This window comes from Artibeus jamaicensis, unplaced genomic scaffold (assembly GCF_021234435.1).
Source record: "Artibeus jamaicensis isolate MK-2021 breed Jamaican fruit bat unplaced genomic scaffold, CSHL_Jam_final contig_464, whole genome shotgun sequence".
In the NCBI taxonomy this organism is placed as follows: Eukaryota; Metazoa; Chordata; class Mammalia; order Chiroptera; family Phyllostomidae; genus Artibeus; species Artibeus jamaicensis.
This window is the reverse complement of record NW_026521842.1, coordinates 23,164,280-23,190,088: the sequence shown is the minus strand read 5'-3', so window position 1 is coordinate 23,190,088 and position 25,809 is coordinate 23,164,280. Positions and strand designations below refer to the sequence as shown.

The following is a 25,809-nucleotide window of genomic DNA, read 5'->3' as shown; positions in this document are numbered from 1 at the left end:
AGATTCATTAGCTCCATTTTATAAATAGAGAAAACAGGTTTGGAGATGGCATCTCATCAAAGATTGAATCTTTCCACATCACTCTACAGATTAATTCCTGAGCTGGTTGGTGCTCAGTATATGTAGGAGACACAATTGTTTCCTTTTAAATAACCCATCCAGTGGGGGGGGGGTGGTTTAAATTGCATGGATTAAATACTAGGATTGGGTCAAAAATACACGGACTAACGTATCTTTAATACCAAGGGTATATTCATGTAAAACAGTGTACCATGCAACATACAAATGTGTGTTGACTAAAAAGAAAATAATAAAAGTCAAAGTCTACTGATGATAGAATCTCAATAGTCTTCACTAAAAGAGAACCACGATTGCACAGACAAATATATGCTACACTGCTCAACTGAGTCACTTAGCAAAGAAACTCTGTACAACCAATAAAATGGTACTGTAATTTAGGAAAATAAAACTGTTGAAAACTACTCCCTGAAAAGTACATTCTATAATTATTTCTTCCACAACAACACAAGAAAATAAAAACAGCTAAGTCCAGTTTCACAATGTCATATACTTCATTCTAATCCTGGGTATTATAAGCTATTATTTTGTTCTCAAAGAAAACCCTTCACCCTCAGTCCAAGTTCTTTCAAATTCAAGGTTAGAGTCAGAACACAAAAAGCCACTGTTCCAGGTTTGGGGCTGTGTTTGGGATTGTGAGACAGGAAACTACACATATAAATTAATCCCTGGTAACTCAATTGGATATATGTGTCTATATAAAGAAAGATGAGTGTATGCGCATATATATGTTTTTTTTAGTGTTGATATTCCTGTTTAAATTGTGCATTTATATGGCTTTTATAGTGATGCTCCCTGTCACCTTATCTTTTTGCCTGACAAAAATGGGATTTCAGTCATGCTCAGCCTTTCCTACAGAGCCAGTGATGGGATTTTTTGAAATCGTATTACTGGTTGCACTGCCCTGATCTCAGATGGAACTTTCAATCAAAAAGGCAATCAGAAGGTTATACATTTGTGAGATTCCCTGCAAAGCCAGTGATCGCATAATACAACTTGTTGGAAGGGCCTACTTGCCTCCAGTCCTTATGTGGCTATAAAGAGTAATTGGCTACTTAGCTCTCAGCACCCGCGTTTCCTTCTCCAAAATACGGCGTTGCTCAGGACGCTATTGAGACTCAGTGTGAAATCTGGCTGCTCCTAGGAGACTTCTAAGTCTCACGCAGAGACTTGCCTTACTTTAAGCATCTGATTAAACAAACTCTCCCAAAGACACGCCGGGCTCTTTCCAAGCATGCTCGCTTCACTGGTGAGGCCAGCGAATCGAAGTTTCCTTTTATTTTGTACACACGCAAACACCCACACATTCCTTTCTAAAACGTTTTCATTGTCAAGTTCATATCCTAGAAATCACAAGTCTGGAGAGGAAGATGAACACTTAAATTTAATTTCTAGCATAATTGGACTATGCTTTATGAATTATTTTTAATCTTCAATAACTCTACTCATCAAAGATTATTATAAAGAATGGGCTCTTAATATTGTAGCGTATACATATATGGATGTTTAAAAGACACTTTGGTAATTTGATTTGACCTGTTAGTAGACAGGGCGGAGGCTGGATTGATTCCATGCACTGTCCGATCACCTCCCAGACAGGAGCCCTAGACTGTGACGTAAGCAGAGGGAGATGATTTGGTTTCACTTGGCTGCAAATCAGTGGTTCTTCTGCACTGGTGGAAAACCCCTGGGCAGGGATAAGATTCAATAGTGGAAAATGACTGATGGGTGGGACATACAGTCATTAATGTGTCTGTAGGTCTTTGCTTAGTCTTTTGGGGCAGTCACTTTGACCTCCAATCACCATAATCATGTTCTTCTCAGGCAGGTGGGGAGGGGAACTGTCACCTGTGTCTGACCCATGAAGACTTTTCTAACCGGCGATCCTTCACTCAGAGCCACCTCGCTGGCTGGCGGAGACTCGTCAGGTCCGGAATGCTGTCTAAGGACCTCTTGCCAGATTCTGCTTTCTAATCCCTTTGTTTTTATATCTTCTAGCTTTTTACATTTTATTTCCCCATCTGAAAACTTTCTCTGTTCTCTCCTGCTTCTTCCCTCTTTTACTTATTGCTCCTAACTCTGATCCAACTGTCTAATTCCAGGAAAACATGGTGATCATATTGTCCCAGCTGGACTAACCTTGGCCTACACCATGTCCCTTTAATGTCCTTGTTGGTATCCTGCTGTGTGGTCATTGTCAAGCCATTTCACTTCCCTGGTTCTTTGGCTGAAAGACTCTCACAAATAAAGGTGAGGCCTGGAATGAGTTAGTTGAATGTTTTACAATCCTCTTTAGACTGGAAGACTGCAGGGGTAGAGTCGTCACCTGATCGGGGAAAAGAAAAGTAAAGACAACAAAGATATTTATAAAAATATATTTCACAAAGTAGGAAACAATACAGGAGTTTCTCTGAATACAATACATGGAGTAAATAAACAATATTGCATTAAAGCAAAGTAGAAAATTAAAATGATCTGCATGTAGTACTTCAGTTTCGTCATACATTTCCTACTCCTAAGGTTTGCATTACAAACTGAATATGCTCATATCATCTAGGGCTGTCCTCTCTCGGAGGCTAAGATGTCCTGTGTATCACCATGAAGATCGGGGAGAGAGAACTGCTAAAAACCGAAGCGGTAAAATTATGTACAAATCAGTTCCTGCTCTCAAACGTTGGGGGACAACTTGAAGTGTGTTTATTGGGCAGGGCATCGTGTAGGTATCTAAAAGTCTAGAGTTTAAATATTCACAGGAATCCATATACTTTCGGATGTTTGTGCTTGTAGTAAAAACACCAAATACTAGGATTATGAACAAAATAGAAAACAGTCCAAAAGTTTCTCTGGGAAAATGCTGTTCCTGCCATCACCAGTCACATGTGACACTTTTCTACGCTAAAGAGACTATTCGTTCCCCTTTTGATAATATTGCCTGCCATACTCATCTCATCAAAATGTACATGTATTAAACATTCATTGTGTATATATATATATATTTATATTTATATAAAACAATCTAAAGGATTATTAATGGATATAACTTAGCTTTTTTTCCCATATAGTCCCTTACTCTATAGATTACCGACCTTAATAAATAAAAGCATTAATGGACATCAATAAAATATTTATTTTCGAGGATTAAACAAATAAAACCATCTGTCTCAGATGTCGTCCACTGCGTGACACAGTTTATCTTTGTGTTCTGGTGGAAGAAGGTGAGGTGGAGGGAAGGAGTGAGTAATCCTGCTTCCAAAAAACAAGCCTGTTCAATGGGATATCTCTCCTCCCACCACGGAGTTGGCAGTCCCCACCGTGGAATGGATTACGAACATGTGAATATTTTAAGGCTCGACACAATGCTTAAAGATGCTATTCAGTCTCTGACACGTGGGGCCAACAATTATGTACAATGTGTGGTCACCGTACCGTGTAATCTAGGAGGCCTTCCCAAACTCCCAAAAGTCAGAATGTACAGCCGACCAAGTATTGCTTTATCATGTGTGGCGGGATCCTTATTAGTGAAGGGGAAAAAAACCATTCACATATATAAAAATCCTTGCAGAAGACACGTATCAGCAGCAAATTCCTCGCAAGTCCGTTTTTTTTTTTCCTAAGAAAGCACCTTTTAATTTTGATTATTTTTTCCTCTCTTTAAACCATTTTATTTTCCTAAGCATGAGTTAGGATCCCAATCTTTGTCTGCAGTGGCCAAGTAAATATCAAATATCCAAAGACTTCTAGACACTCCACATAGTGTAATTCACACTCCACAAGGTTTATAACCTCCTAACGTAGACTTTTTATTATTGATTTTTTGGTTCAACATTAAAATGTAGTTGCATTTATAGATGGTTGGTGCTAAACTTGCCTCTAAAACAAATAGCCACATTGGTTGTATCTAAGGGGAGTGACCCTAGAATATTACAGAATGCTCAGTTCCACTGATTTATTTAGAATCCACTGTCAAGTTTCTTTGTCACTTTCACCAACAGAGTAGAGTTCACCCAGTCTCTTAAAGCGGGGACCCCAGTCACTGAGGTAGTCAAAATTCTGGTCCGAGTCCGAGGTCGTGGACTCCAAGGAGCTCAGCGAGCCGGCCACGGACCCTCGGCCTTCGTAGCCGTAAATCTGAATGGAGTCATAGGGCGGGGCCGTGGGGTCATTGTCAGCTTCGTGGAGCCGCACGTTTATAAATTCATCCACGTCAACACCATTCGGGACTGGAGCAAGCCCTTGCCTTGGCATGAACTGTAAATCCGGTTTAATGTCCTTACGGGGTAAGAACCCATTAATTCCGTCCGGGTTCTGTAAAGTTGCGATATCGAAAGCCTCCGTGTCTTCCTCGCCTCCTCCTTCGTCGTCATAGCGGATGATGTTTTCTCGGACGTCTTCATCGTCTTTGATAATTAATGGCTCGTTTTTATGTCGCCGCAGAGTTACGAACAGCACCACGATGACTGCAAAAGGGAAAAAAGAAGCAAAGCAGGAAATAACAGCTAAAGTCACATACAATTTTATGAGCAACGCACAATGTAGGTGCAGAGATGGGGTCGGTATTTTAAAACTTATGAGCGTATGTATAGCTTTAATAATGATGACTCGGGAATTGAAGCAAAACACCTTTGTGAAGGATGAGCACTGAATGTTGAGTGAGTACTGTCTGATTTTAATATCAAGAAAAATATCTGAGGAAGACAATGTAATTTTGAAGATATATATATGTACATACACATACACACACACATATATGTGTTGTTTTCTTTTTATCACACTAAACTTTGTGTGAATGGATGGACTCAGAAACCCAATGTACGAACTGTTTAGATAAAAGGGTATTTTGGACATATGGGAACCCTTATTGCAGCAAACTGGGGTACGCCCAAAGTTCTGGAGGTCTTTATTACAGATGCTCTTGGAACCACAGTGAAGCCCATCCCCACTTCTGCCACCATGGTGCTTCATCTATTTTTTGTCGGTGATGGGGTTGCAAAGGGCACCAAACACTCCTCTCCAATTGGGAGATTGACTATCTCATTGCTTTTAATTTCCCTACCTCTTCAAGATCTCAGAGCTTGGGGAAGAACAAGCAAGTTCCTCTTCCCAAAAGAATGCCTTCACCTGGCTTGGTCAAGGTTTGCTGTCCTTAATTCCAAACATTTATGAACCAGAAAAATGGCGACCATTAGGCTATGAAGGAAATACCTACCTAGTAGCAAAATGATGCATGCTAATATGGCAATTAAGGCGCCCATACTGAGTCCAATCGGAAGGACATAAGCTTCGACATTACAAGACTGGACGACGCCGTCCGTGCTGCAGCCACAGACCCGGATGGTCAGGGTACTGGTGCTGCTCAGAGGTGGGTTCCCGCTGTCACTGATAATGATTGGTAAAAGATAGACTTCTTGCTTCTGACGGTTGAATCCATTATGCTTTGCCATAATGCTGAGGGAATTGTCTGGGAAAGGTGAAAATTATGAGAGTTTGCATCATTTCAAAAATGGCCACCCAAACAACACTTGATTTTCCAGTTCATGAATCCTCTGCCAACTGTAAGACAGTCCCAGCTACACTGGTCCCTTCTGCCCATTTCCCCGGTTGGCATGGACCACAACTTCTACACCTTAACAGGCCCAGTGAATGGGGCCCATGATGAACTAATGGAGTTTTACCATCATCTTGTAAATCCAACATATTTCTTTTATTTAAAAAAATACCCTTCTTGCAGAAGACACAAATTACCCCATGTACCATAAGTAAGTTTAATTTTCCCTCATTTATCCTGATTATGCAAAATTGGCTGGAAAGAATATCGCCACATTTGAAAGACATGTTTGAGAAGCTCTGTGTTCAAAGATAGGCTACGTGACAATATGGCATATAAAACTTCTTAGCCACAGATGCCTAAGAAGTCATTCACCCCCCCGAGCATTTATACTACAGTAAAAAGTCCTACTCATTGCCGGTTGGAGGAGATACGACACATATATTAAAATGTTGTGGAGAAGACCTATAGTGATTACACAAGAAAGAATAAAGTGAGAAGTTATAGGAGAAAGTGTTCCATTTTGCACATGTCAATTAGTCAGAGGGACATACATATCGGCTATCTGAAGCAACGCTTAAGGACATTTAAGCAATATTTAAGGGCATACTTCAGTTCAAAGTAAAACTTGTCAGTGAGGTTAGTCCCATGTTAGCCTTATGGTTCTCTAATGTCACCCCAAATGATGTATTTTTTGTTGTCTTCATCTCCAGCTCACAAACTATAGTCACATTACATATATTAATTATTCATCTATTTTTGCATTTTGTTAGTGAAAGACATAGCTATTCAAAATAGAAATATTAATTATCTCATACTGGTTTTCCAGCCAAAAGCAAATAAACATAATTTTGGTAAATATGTGTAATTTTGGGGGGCAAAATGATTATATCAGTTGGAATTTCTTTGCACATATTGGCAAGTTGGCAGACCCCAAAACCTTTGGCTACCTCGCTGTTGTGTATTAAGGGCAGAGATTCCCAACCATTGCTATCCAATTCTGATCATCAGCATCTTATTGTTTCCAGAACAGTCAAATACACGAACATGTAGTCTGCTCAAATGACTTCCAGTCAACACATTAAATCTGCTGTTCCACATAGTGTTACCCCAAGATTTCCAAAAAATGACAGACATTCCCTAAAACAGATGCATGCATTATATTTATTATATTTAGTTTTCTTTGTTTAAGGTATAAATGGCCCTGTAATGCCTTACTATTAAGCAGTCTGACAGAAAAAGACGGTCTTACTGAACATTTTTTTAAAGTTTCTTCTGATTGTGCTTCATTAATTAGAAATTTGAAGATTGAAAAGGAGTCTCTAATAGAGTTAAACAGTGATATACCAAATGGTCCAGTGATCTCCATTTCCATGACCTAGAAGGAAATACCACTAAGCTAAAAAGAGAACATTATCTCAAATCCAACGTGGAATACATAGCTGTGTCCAATTTGCAGAGAATGTGTGACGAGTTTGAGTATAGTTAATTAGTGCCAGGAACATGTGTGGATGCTTTTCTATACTATAGTCCAAAACAGAAGATGGGGGTTGTTCTTCAAGATAAAATGAATAAAATGACAACTCGGCTTTTTTCTTTTTGGTGACTGACATTATTTATATGAGAAAACTATCTCCATATTCTCCCTTGAGAACAATCTATAATGATAATTTAGAAAGTGCAGCAGGAATATTATTCTTGCAGAACAAAGCTATCTCCTTTGTTATGTAGAGAGGGCATAGTGGGTCTAATGCTAACCACATACCCACATGCATCTTTTACTACTGACATCTGCATATATTGTTCTAGAAACATTATTGATTGCGTAAAGGTAGTCTATGCGTCAGTTTTGCTAAATTTCCCCTGCTACCTCCAGGGAAAGTCAACTCCTTATTTGCCAACTCGCTTTTGTAAAAAAACTATTTTTTGATTGGTGTTTGTATTTATTAATGATTTAGTTATTTCATTAGACCCAATACAATTGCCATTATTGTATACATAAGGAAATCATCAGATACCAGCACATTTTAAATTCACGTATTTAATTATTGATTTTTTTAGAGGAAAACTATTTAACATCCCTAAATGGCCCTGAAGGCAAACAGCAAATCAAGAAACATTAGTCAACACTTAATCAAGAAACTCTACTTGAGCTGGGGAAGAACGTGGGGCCTGTGGTGTGTGGATCAGAACCCACCCCCTTCCACCCCTTCTCCCAACTCTGTGAGGTGGATACTGCCTTCCAAACTAGTGCAGCCAAGAACCCAGGGCTTCCTCTCCCACAACTAGCAGTTAGAAGACTATCTTAACAGGAGAGAAAAGATGTCAGTGGTTCCTATCCTGTTCCTGCCTACCTGTTGCTGAAACTACATTCTGGGTCAGTGTGGCCAAGGTATGGGGCTCCTTTTTATTTCATGGCACCTACCTGCATAACAGAGGCTCTATCTGGGCACAACTCCATTGAGAATATAAGGGAGAAACACAGGGCCCCAACTACCGTTGCCCTGGCCTTTAAGGCAGTGGTTCCGCCCTGGGAAGGGCAAGTCAGAAAGAATTGATGCTGCTGTCCCCCAGCACTAAGTGTTTGCTCCTAAAGTCGAGGTATCATGCCAAAAAATACATATAGTCTCTATCTAATTCAGTTCCAGAACCAGTGGCTCAGGGTCCTGCCTCAATGGAGGGGCAGAGAAGTTGGGAAGGAGATGAGGAGTCTACCTCTTTCATAACCAACGTGGACCACTGATCAAGGGAGATGCTTGTTTGAAGAGGCCCACATTTGATTACATTCATCTGTAGAACCATTTAGGCCCCCTAAATGGAAAACAATTCAGAAATAATCTGGCAGTTCGTGAGGCTTAACAACTGGTGTGTGGTCAGGGAGAGAGACAAAGAGAATTCTGCCCAACCACCGTCATTCCAGGCTGACGGGAGGCGTACCCAAGGCTGGGGTCTCACTGCAGAGGGGAAAATAACTCCTCTAAAACAACCCGGCCAGTCATTAATCAAATAAACAAATAACAATAAGAAGCCCTGTGTTAGGGGGGCTTTAATATCTAGATTTACTAAAGTATATTGTCTCCAATGCCCCCCCAAATGACAAGACACAAAGAAGCAGAAAAATATGACCCATACACAATAAAGAAATAGACAAAAAGAAATTGTCCATGAGAGTAGCCAGATGCCAGATTAATCACAGATTTCTAAGGAGTCGTTATAAAGGTGTTCGATGAGCTAAATCAAGCTCTGATTAAATAAGGAAAGGAAGGTATGATTACAATGTCACAGCCAACAGAGAATATCAATAAATTGATAGGAATTGTTTTTAAAAAGAACACAATGGAAATTCTTGAAATTCTATTATTCTGGAAATAATAGGACCAGCCATGCTTCAAATGACAATATGAGATGAAGAGGACAATGTGAAATGAAAAATTAATTAGGGTGGCTAAACAGGACATTTGAATTGGCAAAAGAAAGCACTGGTGAATGTGAAGATAGCTCAGAAGAAAATATGCGAGACAAAGAATGGAGAGAAAAAGGAATGAAGAAAAATAAACAGAGCATCCAAAACACGTGGGACACCACGAAGTACACTACTAACATACGTGCAATGAGAGTGCCAGAAAGGAAGAAATAGAATGTGACTGGAAACTTCAAAAATTTTTGAAACATTGCCCTAGCTGGCTCAGTGGATTGAGGGCTGGCCTACAGATCACGTGGCCGCTGGTTTGATTCCTGGTCTAGGGCAGGTGCCTGGGTTACAGGCTTCTCCCCAGTGGGTGTGGGGGGTGCGAGAGAGGCAGCCACACGTTGATGCTTCTCTCCCTCTCTTTCTCCCTCCCCTCTCCTCGCTAAAATAAATAAATAAAATCTTTTTTTTAATCTGTAAAAACAAGAAAAAATATTTTGAAACATTTGTCTACATGTTCAGAGAGCTCGATGAACTGCAAAATGGTAAACACAAGGAGATTCACAGATACATTACAGTAAAAGAGCTGAAAGTCAAAGACGTGAAGAAAATCTTAAAAGCAAGAAAAAGTGGACCTATCGCATCCAAAGGAACCCCAATAAGATTGAAAACTGATTTCCTAAAGAAACAATAAAGGCCTGAAGGTCGTGGGATAACATATTTAAAGTGTTTAAAGCCAAAGCTTTTAACCAAGAAGTATAGATTCAACAAGCTATCTTTTAAAAAAAGGATATGACAAGCTCAGATTTTTTAAAAAGTGGGAAAACTTGTACCTAACTGAAATGCCTTATAAGAAACACTAAAAGAAGTTCGTCAGACTAAAAGCAAATAAGTATAGGTGATAATTCAAAATCACATTAGAAAAAAGAGCTTCCAGAAAAGTAACTATGTAACTATATAAGGCAGCTTAAATACATATTTTTTCTTCTTAAGTGTTTTAAAAATCAACTGTATGAAATAATATACACAATATTATATTTATGTATATTATACTAATATACATAATATTATATTTAATAATCAACTGTATGAAACAATATATACATAATATATTGTTGAGTACAAAATATCTAGAAATTCCATACTCATAGTTGAATAACCCAGTATCCCACTTTCAATAATGAATAAAACAATGAAGCAAAAAGGACACAGAAGACTTTAACAACAGCATAAATCAGCTATGCCGAACAGATGTCTACAGAACCCTCTACCCAGAAAATTTTCTTCTCAAGTACACATGGAACATTATGCAGTATAGACCATGGACTAGGCCATAAAAAAACTTCAATAAATTTAAAAGAATACAAATAATATTAGGTATGTTCTCTGACCATGTGAAATAAAATTATATGTTCATATTTAAAAATTTTGGAAACTCATAAATATATGAACACTAAATGATGTACTTCTCAATAACCAGTGTGTCAAAGAAGAGCTCAAAAGGAAACTTAAAAATATTGCAAGGCAAGATCAATGAAAATACAGCAAATCAAAAGATCAGAGATGGTGCTAAGGCAGTGCTTAGAGGAAAACCTATATATAGCTTTAAGTGCCTGTACAATATTAATTATTTTTCTTATCCTACTATGACATCTAATATAATTTTGTGTATAATAAGTTATGGTAGACACCTGTACTTTGATCTTGACATTAAAAAATGAGAGCTCTGCCTGGTGTGGCTCAGTGGCGGGTGTCGTCCCACAAACAGAAAGGTCGCCAGTTCCATTCCCAGTCAGGGCATGTGCCTGGGTTGGAGGTTTCGTCCCCGGTTGGGGCACATACGAGAGGCAACTATTCATTTGTTGTCTGATGATCTCAGTAAGTGAAATATTGACATATTTGTATTCCCCATTACATCCCTCTTAGAGACTTTCCTGTTTTCTCATTCTTCCTGAATGTTTCACTTAGGAGCATTACACCCAGGAGGATAAATGACTCCATTTTTAGAACCTTACTTCACAGCTTACACCCATGTGTTTCTGGTTGTGAACTAACCATGGAAGAGAAGAGCTGATGGGGAGTTAAAGTAGATTAATAGGACCAGGCATACTTCAAATGATAATATTTCTAAAATAGAGGAACACTTGTATTCCTTACTCCTTGGCTGAGTAACAAAAATTATATACCAAATAATAATAAGGAAGAGACCACCAGGCAAACGATAGGAACATAGACTTACTGAGTTTTGAGTGCATAGTCTTGTTTTATTCCAGAGATCACATTACAGTTATGCCATTACATGTGAAATTTCTTTCGTATTCTGACAACAGATTGTTTTTTAAATTCACTTTTAGTTTTAGTTTTTGTCATTTTGTTTTTCAAGAGCACTTGTTAGAATTTTAATGGAGGTTGTTAGAGAGGCTGTCTGAAAAAGGCAGTCAATTTGAAATTAACTCTTAAAACATTTATGTAATAATTGCGACATTATAGAGCCAAATAGACACTATTCAATAAAATGTGTGTGTTATCTCACTAGAGAGTTATAACCCTCTCCAGGGAAACTAGCCTTAGTCACAATGGAAACTAGTCCCATTGTCCAGCACAGGACTTGGCATGGAGCAAAAATCCTTATAATGGCATTGGTAGTGTTGCTTAACCTACTTTTATATGGAATGCTTCCAGGTTTAAGGAACTGAATACCTAATTGATTCATTACAAGTTTGCTGAGTACATTTAGAATTTTTATTACAGATTGGAGATTTATCTTTCTTCTCTGCCTTGTTCACTAGCCTATGTCCCACCGCTCTCTCTCTGAATTCCAGCCAACCCAGCTTCTTCCAAACCAAGAATCTCCTGTCGTCAGGGCTTTCATATTTGCTTTTTCTCCTTCCTGCGATCTCTCTACCCTCTTTAGCCTTAATCTGAATTGTTCATATTTATGCATTCTTTACATCTTTGCTTAACACTGCTTCTTTGTGGCTAATTCCCTTCACTCATTGTCTCTCATCTCCCCAGATACATTTGTTATGTAATTTTATAACAATCCTTTATTTTTCATCACAGGTCTTATTATAAAGAAATGATACAGCAATGGGGATCCAATAGACACTAGGGATACAGAAATAAACTAGGGAATTTCTCAGTAACAAATAACCAACTTTAAATGCATAGTGAGTACTCAGCCAATATTTGCTGAATAAATAAATGGCCATGTAATCAGTGGCCATATTTCGTGGGTCTCATATTTATATCTCCTACGTTACTCTGCAATAGTGAATTATATATGGTTCAAAATAAGTTGCTGAGGAAGTTCAATTTCAGGCTATTGGAAACGATGTGGAAATTTAAGAGCAATATTGATAGTTTCCAAGTCTTCCTCTAGGCATTCTTCATATCATGTAACATGAGCAATAAACTGAAGATGATTAGATTCAAATAGAGAAGGCTCAGAGAGGAAAAATGGGTTGTGAAAGCACTGAAATGCCGTTATATTAAAGACGTACACACCAGAATTCTCTTTGCTGAGCTGAAACTGAATGACTGACATTCAGATGGGGGCACATAGTCTGAACAAGTATCTCCTATGGCTAGTCTGGGAGGACTTTCCTCTTTGATTATTGATATTCGGCTTTTGGATCATTTAGAGATGGAAATCAAAGGACCTTCTCTCCTACAACATAAATGTCCCTATAAGAAAAGTTTCCTTTAGTAAATAGGCCAGTAAGTATTTGTTAGAGATTGGATGTTGTTTGTGCCCCTCCCCCACATTCCTATGTTGAATCCCTAGCCCTTCCTCTCCCACCCATTGCGACTGTATTTGAAGATGGAGCTCCTAAGGAAGTAATTAAGGGTAATGAGGTCATCAGAGTAGGGTCTGATTTTATACAACGAGTGTCCTTTTAAGAAGAGACACCAGAGAGCTCTCTTTCTCCACCCATGGGTTCACAAAGAAGAGGTCCTACAAGCACATAGCAACTTGGTGGCCCCCTACAGGCAGCTGAGAGAAAAGACCTCAGATTGAAATATCTTGTCTGCATGCACCTTGATCTTCAACTTCCTCACCTCCAGAACAGAGAAAAACAATTGTTTAATCCACCAGTCTCCAGTATTTTCTTATAGCAGCCTGAGTCAAGTACAATAGTACTGTATTCACTAGTTAATTCTATATGCATAGTCAATGAAAAATTAAAAGTGTATCTGAAGAGACAGACTGAGCCTACCTGGGTAATTCTTCAGCTTTATTTTTATAATTTTTTTTTTTACCTACCAACTATCATCCCACTTCCCTTCCTTCCTTCTTTGCTTCCTCCTTTTCTTACTTCCATTTATTGACTTTGTATTTTTTAAGAAAATAAGAGTTATTATTATTGCTATTTAAATATCTCACTTTTTTTCCACACTGTTCTTTTTATTTCAGAGAAAAGGAAGCAGGAAAACCTAAATTCTCTGTTTGTTTCCACGTACTTTATCCCCCTTGGTCTCCCTGATGCTGAGCTTTTGCTGGGGTCTACGTCCCATTTGTTTGAAATCATGGAGCTCAGGCTGCTGTTCACCATGTCGGATGTAAGCAAGAACAGCACAGAGGCCAAGTGAATGAAGGCACTTACCAGACAGACGCTTATGACAAAAAAGGAATAGATGAAGAGGAGATCGATAGTTAGTATGCTTTTTTCTTTCTTTCTTTTTTTTTTTTTTTTGAGAAATGTATTTTGTTATTTGACTTGCAAAGTGAATTCAAACTTTCTTGTTCAAGTGAAATGAGATGAACATGGCAAGGAGGTCAAAACAAAGGGAAAATGGCACTCTGTTCAGGGGACGAGAGATCTAATTAAGCAAGTTCTTATCATTGTTGTATCTGTTGCTTATTTATAAAAACCCGACAAAGCAATAAAGATACTTAAATCCATGAGCTTTCAGCAGACTAGATGCATATATAAATAGTATCCAGTATCTAGAAATATGAAGCAAATAGCACACCATCTACACTCCATTTATATATGTTTATTACTCTGGACACAAAGTTGTACTGGAAACAATCAGGCTCTAATGAATTAATGAAAACGAAGCCTCTGCAAAGCCTGTTTCCCCTGGTACCGCCATAACTGCCCACATAATTCGCTGACAGTGGACCGGCGCAGTAAGCCTGCAACAGGCAGCTGAATATGTGGAGCTACCTGATTAGCTCATCACCCTTTTCCCTTTTTTCCCTCATTAGATTGATACCATGCCACCTGATGTCAATAATCTCAGTGTTTGCCTGGGTGTTGGCTCATGGCCAAATCTCCTAATATTTAATAACAGAATATAACTAGCCATTAAATATTGTCCAAGATTTACTTTGACTCTACAAAAATACTGCTAGTTCCTTTGCAAGTTCCTATACTAACATCCGATTTAGGATTTAGTCAACGATTTATAATACACAGAGTGAATTAGAACATTTTTAAAAGAAAAAGGTATTTCACGATAGTCCTATAAATAGCTGAGCAACTGTTATTTTGCAGAGGAAATGTACAGGGGGGGCTGTGCCTTTTATTTTATGAAACTTACGATGCATCAGGTGACCTATGGAACTCAAGAATCTTTAAATTTCCTTTAGAAGCTGCACATACTAAGTTGTCGATATAAAATCGTTGTTTTAGCTTATGTATATAAAAATGGTCTTTAGTGTAGTGGTCTGAATGGTGACCTCCAAAAGCATGCCCACGTCCCATTCACTAGAACCTGGGAGTGTTACCTTCCTTGGAAATGGGCCTTTGAAGACGTAATTAAACTAAGAACCCAGAGGTGAGGAGTTCATCTGGGAGTACTGGGTGGACATCCAGTTCAATCACGTGAACATCCCTGTAAGAGTGAGGCAGAGGGAGGTTTAACACAAAGCAAAGGCAGAGGGAACACCAATCCAGAGGCAGACACTGGCGTGATGTGGCCATTCCGTAATTGGCAGGCAGTGCTGAACGCCTAGAGGCTGGAAGAGACCAAGAATGCATTTTCCTCTAGCGTCCCTGGAGGGAGTGTGGCTTTGCCAACAACTTGATTTCGGATTTCTGGACTCCTGAACTGTGAAGCAATAAGCTTCTGTCGTTTTAAGCCTCCTAGTTTGTGGTATTTGTTATGGCAAAGCTAGAAAGTTAATACAACCAGCAAATCTAATTAAATATGATATACAGAGGTAGGAAGGACATTTTTACCCCTATTTTACATGTGAGGAACAGGTTTTTTTTTTTATTTAAGATTTTTATTCTATTGATTTTTAGAAAGAGTGGAGGGAGGGAGAAAGAGAGGGAGAGAAACATTGATTGGTTGCCTCTTGCATGCCCCCAACTGGGGACCTGCCTCACAACCCAGGGATGTGCCTTGACCAGGAATTGGACCAGCAACCCTTCTGTTCATAGGCCGTCGCTTGATCCACCCAGGCACACCAGTCAGGGCTGAAGAATGGGGTTTTGGGGGGATAAAGCGACTTCCTCAGCTGGCAGCTAAGAATTACAACCAACTTTAATATATTCTGTACATTCTCTCTGTCCTCTTCACAAAAGTCACCTGAGAAGACAAGGGAAAATTAGGTCTAAGAAGGCTATGTTAAAGCTCAAAGATAAGATAAAAAGGAAGTAATACATGGAGGGAGGTTTTTTCATGCCACGACACTCTTATCAGAGGCAACAAGAAAACAAAGTAGGAGAGGCACCTTGGTACGGGAGCATACAGGATTTTAGAAGGAACTAAGATATTCAATACAGCACTCTAGGAATCAAAACCCCATATCTTGAGAGTCAACATCACATAGCATAGCACCGCATATCTTGGCAAGAGTGGCAAAGCATCCAATTTGGGACAACTTATTCCGAACCCCTAAAGTAGCATTGCATAACGTAACTTTGAATTAATCATCCAGGTGTCAATTTGGGGGCCAGAGAACAAGTCAAGTATCACAGAGTACAAGTTTCAAGCTAGATACAATCACACTGTCCAAGGTCTCTGAGTCTGATTATTTTTCCCCTGCACTTAATTTGCATGTAGGCTCTTACTAGAATGCTCTATGCACCTCATTCAGATCCTTAGTGCCTGGAGAAAGGCAGATTTATCAACTTCAGGCCCTGAGGAGTGAAGGGTGATGCTTAATACTCTAACCTTCATTTATCTGAAGAATAGTGGCATTACCTAAGCCAAGAAAGTGAAAACTATATCAAGAGCCAATTTCTCCCTCGCTGGTGTAGCTCAGTGGATTGAGTGCGGGCCTGCGAACCAGAGGATCGCGGTTTGATTCCCAGTCAGGACACATTTGTGGGTTGCAGGCCAGTTCCCAGCAGGGGCCAGTTCCCAGCAAGGGGTGCACCAGAAGCAACCATACATTGATATTTCTCTCCCTCTCTCCTTCCCTTCCCCTCTAAAGGTAAATAAATAAAATTCTTAAAAAAAAAAAAGCCCAAAGGAAAAAAAAAAAGAGCCAATTTCTCTTTTGTTTGAATGGAAATTTTAAAGCCTTTACAAATAGCCACCAACCTGAAAAAGAATATTTCTAGATTAGGATTTATGAAGATGTGAAAAGAATGTCCTTTTTTAAAAAAGTATGCACACTGTTAAGAGAAAAAACAAAACAAAACTAAGAAACACGAAGGTCATTAGTCAAGTTTCTTGTGAAAATGTCAGGAAAAAAAAAAAAAAACCCTAATGCTTAGTAACCCAGACATGGAAAACTAGCATTTGTTGAAGAGTAGTTTTCCCACAACATGTCCATTGATTGAATAGATACCTCTAAATATTTAAGAAAATGGGAGTCAGAGATGAATCCATTTTGCAGTTGAGCTGATACATCTGTGCTCATTAACACATTTGATATATAGTGTAGGTGGACCAGAGAGTAACACTGTTTTAGAATAGCAGTTTAATTGAAGTATACATTGTGTATAAGACATTGGAATCATTAAATCTAGTAAACAAAGAGCTAGGATTAAGGAAAAGAGGAAGCACCAAAAATAGTTTGTTATCTAAATAACCTCTTCTGACTTAAAGGAGGTCAAATAGCCCTGGAAGTCATTACTTGTTGGATACCAGCATCTCCCTGAAGATTTTTCTTTTGCATATATGAAAATAAGACAAAGTGGAAGCTATGAAAAAGGCACAGATCCATGCATGACTTCCTCTTAACTTCCTTCAAATCCACGCTGATTCATGGTTAATTCATTCCCCAGTTATTTAGTGCCTATTGTCTACAGGACATGGCTGTCAGAGGAAAGTCTTTCTTGGCACGCGTCTCACCTAGCACGCTGCCACAAAGCCAGATAGGATGGTTTTCTGTCTCACCAACCGAGATTTTGCCTTCTGTAGTGAATGCATCCCATTGGCTACCCTATGTGTGACTGTAGAAGTCTCCATGTGTGGATCTCAATCAATCTTTGTGGAGTGAACCAGTGGATAGTTAGGTAAGTGAAGATATAATTACTGATCTTAAGCAGCTTCTGATGCAGAAGAAGGAAGAAAATAGCCTACAATCTGACAGTCCATTCTTCTCTAATTGTGGTCCATGTCTTTTGGGGAAGCTCCCATGTCCTGTAGTCCAATATGCCATTTGCTCCTTGATTTAAATTTCTATCATCATAGACACAAGAGAAGGCCTTAAGGAAGGAGTGGGATGTAAACTGGGTTTAGAGGGAAAGTCTGCTTTATTAAAGGAGGAGAATGATGTCCCCTTTTCTCCCTCCTCCCATGTTTCTGTTCTATGACATCTGTCCCCAGTCCTGTCTCTAACCTCTTTATAACTGTTTGAATCTTACTTACTTACCTGACTTCGAATACCACCCAGTATGTTTTTTCCCTAAAATTTTAGCCTTCTGCCTCCTGCACTCATCTATTGGACATAATCTGACCGGATTTTCAGTACCCAAACTCAATATTTCAATAATTAGAACTATAATATATAATCCCTAGTCTTCCCATTTCCAAAAATTGTTTTGGCTCAACTTCTTGCACCATCTTTGTGGCTGTATAATTCTGCACGTCTCCTCCCCTTGTATCTAATAACCTCACATCCTCCTTTTCAATGTAGGGAAGTTTTATTATTTTTTGGTAGTAGGCTGAAAATTTACTACTTCCCACAAAGGAAGCAATGGGGTCACATAGCCTTAGGATTTTGGAGTGTCTAATTCAGAGATGTAATGGAGATTTGATTATAAAGTAAATGATGATTTTAATTGGTTTGTTAAATAAATAAATAATAGACATCAGTGCATATGAGTGAGTTCATGTGCAACAAGAGCTTAAAATTGGAGGCAGTACCTTGAGAAGTCCAAAAGATATCTAACCCTACACATATAGAATGCAATGAGAGAAGCATATAGCACTGATCTTGCATTTACTAGTATATTAACTTTAAAAATAAAGTGTCCCTTTCTCCCTACATCATTCCCTCCTACCTTCCCTCTGGTTACTGTCAGTTTGTTCTCAGAAGGGTTTCAGGAACAACTATAAAGGACACATGGACAAAGCCAAGGGCGGGGGGTGGGATCAGGGGAGGGAGGTGGGAGTGGCTGTGGTGGGGAATGGTAGGGGGAAAATGCAGACAACTGTATTTGAACAGCAATTAAAACAATAAAAGTAAAGTGCCTATTATATACTAGACTCCGATATATCTGGTCTACCTTGACATCCCAAATTTCAAGCCCATTTAATCATCATTGTGTCTGAGCAAATATTCACACAAACAAAACCACACTGCAAAATTCAGGCAGTAATCAGATATAAATATCTGAGCATGTTACAAAAATGCAATATTCTTGGATTTTACTCTAAATCAACTGAGTAAGAATTTCTGGGGATACGCCTTGGACATCTGCATTGTAAATAAATTTTGTTTGCATAAAACTCTCTGGGATGCCTGAGAGCTGCTCTCGTCTATTCCATTTTCCCCTCAGTTGCCAGCAGGGATTAATGGCTTTGCTCTGGGCCTCACAGGCCCCACCGGGGCAGCTATTCTGCTCTGGGTCCTACAGTCCAGCAGGGGTAGGGGCTGAGAGCAATTTTCCTCCATAATTCCTGCTTTTCTACTTTCATGGGAAAATAGTTGCTAAATAAGGAGGGAAATGATGCAAGAAAATGTGGCATCCTACCGTGAGCTGAAGTCCACTATTTGTCCTTGAATCATTTTAAAGTTTGATACGTTATATTAAAACAGCTTGGCTAAATATATATCTTTGGGCAGAAGTCTTAATATACAGTGCAGGTTAGAGAATGGAAGGCAGTTATGTAGATAAAATTATTGTTCAAGCAGTGGTCACATTATCATTCTTCCCAGGTTGCTCAGAATGGCACATGCTTTTGAATCTTAAAACCACATTCTTTATAGTTTGGGAAAGAGTACTGTTTCGATCATACAAAAATGACTTTACCTTAAAGGTCAAACTGATTTCCTTTTCCTCAAATTCACCCACATATTAACAGGTTAAATACAGATGGCAAGAGCAGAAATAAAATGATTGAAGAAAAAGATACCCATGTAGGTCACCCTTATGATTGAAATAAAGATCACATCAAACTCATTCAAACTCTTCTCTTACTGAAAATGTAATCGAATAAAATTCCCTATTGTTAAATGCAATGGAGAAATCTGAATAAATTTTGGAGTCATGCATGATTTCATTTTAATACTTTCTTGTAAAATAAAAAGGATATTTTGATGAGTCTTTGAACATATTCTCAAGATAATATTAGATTTTCTCAGCTTGCCATCCCCTGTTGACAAGGAATGTGTGGTACACCCTGGTGCTGGGCAGGGATAAAAAGATCTCTGCCACCAAATTCTCTGCATTTTGGAATTATTAGAGGTATGGCTAGCAAAGAGAGAGACATTTAGGAAAATGTGTTCCCTTTTCAACGCTCTGATTTCTGAATAGCTTATATTAGGTGTAATTTCTTTAGAATGTGTATTTCAGAATGCTTCTGAATATCATATTAGATAATGTTCAGGCTCTGGACTCACTCTTAATTGTGTTTGCATTCCAATTTCATTACTTACCTGGTTGCATTTTTCAGTAATTTCCCCAAGGTCTTGGTGGGTACTCTTATTGGGCCCAAATTACTAATCAGGGAACCGAGTGTCAGTAGGTGTTTGAGGAATCAGTATGTTATTCCACCTAAAACGTATTTTCAGGGCCTGTGATGTGCAAACTGTGTAATAAAACTTAAAATAATAGTGGTTATTATTAATGTATGTAAGGTTATCAGTTACCTTAGCTTTGAGATAAAGCAAAAAAACTATTTGTCTTTTAAGAATATTTGGGTTTCATCCTTTCATACTTTATCATGAATTTTTATTTGAAAGGTTCAAAGTTGGAATAAAAGTAAATTATAAAGTAAAATCTAAAGTAAAAACTAAGAAAATATATGATAAGAAGTATATTAAGAGTCTTCAAGATGAACACTGAGGAAGTTTCCAGAATAAAATATGAGGTTATTATGGTATCCAAATGCAATATAAAATGGTTTCCAAGGAAATATTTTATCTAAATCAGTGCAAATCCATCTGAGTTAAAAAAAAAAAAAGTCCAGGGTATATAGATAAAAAAATTTTAACAAAGATATGAGTATTAATGAAAGAGTAAATAATCAAACACTATACAAACCTAATGATATCAAATATCGTTCATTGGAACCGGTCAATAGTTGTTATAAAGACTTAAGTAAATGAATCAGGAAGCAAAAGAGAAAATACAAATGACCAACTTCAGGTATGAAGTAAGGCAGTGATATAAAATAGTTTCATGACAATAGCTTCCACCACTCAGATGAATTGTACAAATTCCCTGCCATTCCCAAAATGTAGAAATGGCCTCAAGAAGGAAGAGAAACTCTAGTGTCCTTAATTCTGACCTGTTGGTAGTCTGTCCCAGAGAGCACACACACAGGTCCCAGAAAAGGGCATAAGCTTTCACTGCTGGTATACAATAGCTGTCATGGTCTGTGCCTCGTGTCTCTGAGAGGGAGACAGAAAGAGCTGATGTTTTTCTTTACCAGGATTCTTCGTGTGTTCTCAATCGCCCTTCTCCACCACCATGTTTAACTCATTTAATGTAAATGGTGCCTTTTGTTAAAAAGTCCTCAGCTGAGAGCTCTTAGGCTTATCTTATTTAGGTACATCTGCCCTCTTAGAAGTTCTTTTACAATGATCCCACATTCAACTGTAACTTTATATAAATCAGAAAATGATGCCACATATCAGTGGCTGAATTAAACAACCTGCTATCCTGAAAAATTAAAATTGCAAAAATTTGCATTTGGCTTTAGAAACATAATTGAAGGACAATTTTAGCCTTCATCCCAATACATCTAGCCATTATTTTGAGAGGATAGAATTATTCTAAAATTCGATTGTTGTGATGGTTGCATTATTCTGTGAGTTTACTAGAAAATCATTACAGTATACCATAAAACAAGTGAGTTTCATGAAATGTAAATTACATCTGAAAAAGCTATTTAAATTTTTGAAAAAGAAAAAAGAATACTGGCAGGTTCGTATTAGCATTCACATAGTGGATCTGCACATGCTAACCCTTTGCAGATGGCAAGACTAGTCAATAATATCATGTCCTGAAAGCCTATTGACACAGTGCTCCTTCAAGCGTACTGTGCATGGATTGACAGCTGACAATATATGGCTCCTAAATGAGGTGAGTCCCATATGGTAATTGGGACCGCCCTGCCAGTATGTGGGACGCCTTGCAAAAACTGTAGAAAATTTCGCTGACTCTCTGGGAAAATAATCTCTTTATGTAAAAGACAGATGAGCTCTTGAAGATATTCCATATTTTTTAAAAAGTAGGTATTTACAGACTCAATAAGTAGATCCTTCTGTTTAACTTGCCATTCTATAACAGAAAAGATGATAATCACTTTTTTTCCTTGTGAAAAATGTGATCTAAGCCAATCTTTTGAAAAGAGTCACAGCCATTTTTTTTTTTTTTACAAGAAGTAATTCAAGACTGGAAACAATTTCTGTGGATGTTCAACAGCTCATTACTTTTTAGTGATTGGAAGCAATGAGAGTTTATTTATTTAAAAATGTATATATATACATATATAACTTTATTTTTCTAATTCAAGATGAAAAATATTTTAAAAACTAAGGATAAATGGACATGGCTCCAAAAGGCTCCCAAGGGATTTCATAAGTGGATTTTCTGCTAATGACTCTGCATTCTTCCTTTTAAACAATCATTTGCCAAGATCTCAGTACCCACAGCAGTATGTGGAAGTAGTACTTAAATTCTTGTGTTGCTTTTGTTACCATACATTTACAGTTGAATATCAGTTTTTCAAATTCTCTCTCATAATATCTCCAATTAAATCCTCCAGTTCACTGCAATCATGGTGTTCTTCCTTGATTACTATTCTCTCTCACAGAAAGACAAAGGCATTTAGAGAAAAATACAACACGTGTTTTTTGACGTACATTTGTTTCATTGTGAATTCTCGTTCTGGTTCGATAAGCCAATGGAACATCTATAATGATCTTCCTTAACTTTTGGAACAAAAATCCCCCATCTATGTAAAGGCTGAAATGGATAAATCACCAGTGACGATTAAAAGTGAGAATAGGTTTTAGGTAGATTTTAACATTTTCCCTTAATAACTAGTTCTCCATTAAAATATTCCATCTATCAATACAAAAGTTGTTGCATTAAAAAAGAGCCTAAGCCCTAGCCAAACACCTCAGTAAGTTAGAGCAGCATCCTAATAACACCAAAGTTGTGGATTTGATCCCCAGACAGGGCATATATAAGAGTCAACCAATGAATGCAAAAATAAGTGGATCAACAAATCCCTCTCTCTCTTTCTCACTCTCTCTCTTTCTCTTCTTATCTTTCTCAAATCAATCCGTAAAAAAATTTAAAAAGAGCCTAGAAAGACTATACTAGATGTTGTCATATCTGGGACTTGCTTCAAAGAAGTACAAGTGGGAAAATAGTAAAGAAATAAATGAAATAAGCTCAGGCATGAGTTAACAATTTATGACGTGTAAGATATGGGTATGTGGAGTTCCATAACATGTTTTGTCTACTTTCATGTACTTTTGATATTTGCCATAATGACATGTTAAATAAATAACTTAGATACTAATTCTAATTACATTTTTGGTCTTTATTAGCTTTGTGGAGTTGGGGAAGATGTTCTACTTTCCTTGAATCTTCATTCTCTTAATTGAATAATGGAATAATAACACACGACTCATAGAACTCTTAGGGAGATTAGAGATAGTAAAAATACATGTAAAAATATAGCATGGTAAAAAACCTCAAGTCAGTAAACGGTACCTATGATTTAATTTATAAAACTTTCAAGGAGGTATTTGTACTTTCAAATAAGAATCAGATGACATAACGCACGTCTACCCTCAAATACAGTGTTGTTCTAATTGCCGTCATTGAAGCATAAATTTGAATTTCCATCTCTCTTTGGTATTTTCCAACCAACCACAATCAAAGTTTGTCTGACAAGCATGTTGAAAGAGGTAGGGTCATTAGACTAATCACTATTTGGGTTCTTTAAAAGTATAAAGAAGCTTTGAATATCACTAAGTTTTTTTCTAGTGGTGCTAACCCTAGGTATTATTCAGTTCATCATGCACTGCATTCACTCACACCTTTTTAGAGTTGCTGGTTGCAGATTGCTGGCTGTCCTTCCATTTAAGGGTCTTATAGATGAAAAGATTCTGAAATCCATTTTAGCTTCTGGCTACTCAGCTGCAGTTTCATAATAAAAGGCACTATTTCAGTCATCCTCATCAACTATGAGGAGGGGTAGGATCTGTAATTGGTAATTCTAGAAAAGTCCAGGGAACACAGAACATAAATATCCTTGAGTAAAGCTCCCCTCCAGGATTGGCTTGCCACGACTCACTTGGTGTCCAGCAGAAATGATTTCTGTTTCCACAGAATTGTCTGCTATTGTCTTGTTCTCTTGCTTTCTTACAAATACTTGGAATTTTGTAGAGGCTAGAAGATATTGGGTTGGCCAAAAAGTTCATTGTTTTCCATAAGAGGGCTCTAGTAGTGCTTAGTTTTTAACTTCATTCAAAACAGTTTCATTAGATTGTATTTGACAGTTGTCATATCAGCATGCATTAAAAAAACTTATCAAAATTGGTAAATTTTTGTGTAGCCATTTAAATATTGAAGATGGAAGAAAATAAGCAACACTTTTGGTATGTTATGCTTTATTATTTCAAGAAAGATAAAAACACAACTGAAATGCAAAAAAAAAAAAAAGATAGTGCAGTCTGTGGAGAAGGTGCTGTGATTGATCAAATGTGCCAAAAGTGGTTTGTGAAGTTTTGTACTGGAGATTTCTTGCTGGATGGTGATACTCCATGATTGGGTAGACCAGTTGAAGTTGATATCAATCAAATCAAGACATTAATTGGGAACAATCAACATTATACCATGAAAGAGATAGCCAACATTCTCAAAATATCCAAATCAATAAAGTTATGGGTAAAAATAAAAAATGTGTCTTTTTGGCCAACCCAATAATATCTCAAAACTTGAAATCAACTCTATATTATTGCCTTTATTACATTAGAAGAAGTTAGAAAATAGACAAATAATTATTATTGAAATGTGATGATAAAGTGTATATAAATCATTTTGTTGCTAAATCTTGGATTATTCACTCATTTATTCACCCATCAGCTATTTATTAAGAGAACTCTGAAAGTTTTTCTACGAACTAGGCATTGTAGATATAGCAATAAAAAGGTTCAGTGGCTTTTACGGAGTTCATTATCTGGTGGGTAACATACTTATGCAGTAACAATAATAAATGCAGAAATCACATACATTTCATTAGTTTTTACTACTGCATGTGCAATGAAAGAAGGAAGCCAGGTTACCTTAGGAAGCCTATGAGGCTCTCTACGAAGGGGCCCCATAGCAACCTGAAGCTGCATATTAATACGTTACTGAGGCTGCTTGTTTTCAGATTTCTTTCCCGAAGGTCCAGTGCTTTGCTCTGTAGTGGGAGAGGTGCTAACCTAACAGCCCCTCTGTTATCTGGACCTTGGCTGGGTTCAGCTCATGGGCAACAGAGGGCTGGAGAAAAGTCCACTCCAAGTGACTCCTCTCCCTTCTCCTCTCTCTCAAGTGGCATTTCTGGCAGCAGCTAAGCCCGCTTCAGCTCCCCTTCCTCTCACTGGCCTTTTGTGATTCTAACTTTTCTAGTAAGTCCGGGCCCTGAGATGGAGTAATTCTGCATATGTTTTTATTGTCTCTGCTTAGGAGAGGTTGTAACTTCCTTTTGTTGTCAAGCTTTGGGTTGCCTCCTTGTTCCCTCTTTGGCTTTCTAGCACCTTGTCATCTTGGTGCTAGATCAGGATGATTCCTTGTCATCTTGGCCTCGTAGTAAATTTCCTGTTTCAAATTCTCAGAGTGGTTTGGCTTGTCTTGGTAGGGTCCTTGGTCAATACACTATTTTGAATCAAAAACAGAATACTTGAGAGGAAAGGATTTGTTTCCTCTAAAGGGTCTGTGCTGGAAGCACATAATCTAAAACTTTCATCCAACTTAGTTTAAGTAGGAGGAGAACTGGGTGTAAGAGAATGGCAGTGAGCTACCATAGCAAGTGAGAATTGCTATGAAGGAGCAGGAAGCAGGTTGGGGGGACTGCGTAGGAGAGGAGAGGAAAGCTTCCTCAGTGAACGTCACATTTGAACATCTGAGCATATCTGAGGCATCTCATGAGTGAGTCCATCATGCAGGTATATGGGGGTGAGGTGGGTCAGTGAGAG

General features: G+C 38.0%; 1 protein-coding gene across 3 annotated transcripts in view; it reads right to left on the bottom strand.

The window, feature by feature from the left end:
* Positions 1-2,510: 2,510 nt before the first annotated feature.
* Positions 2,511-25,809, bottom strand: part of CDH8 (cadherin 8) — a 348,795-nt gene continuing 325,496 nt past the window's right edge. For all 3 annotated transcript variants that reach the window (XM_053666794.1, XM_037161975.2, XM_053666795.1), the window contains 2 exons: positions 5,285-5,536; positions 2,511-4,535 (listed from right to left, as the gene is read on the bottom strand). In XM_053666794.1, the coding sequence (XP_053522769.1) occupies positions 4,042-4,535; positions 5,285-5,536 (746 nt within the window). In that variant the 3' untranslated portion in view covers positions 2,511-4,041. The remainder of the gene's footprint in view (positions 4,536-5,284; positions 5,537-25,809) is intronic.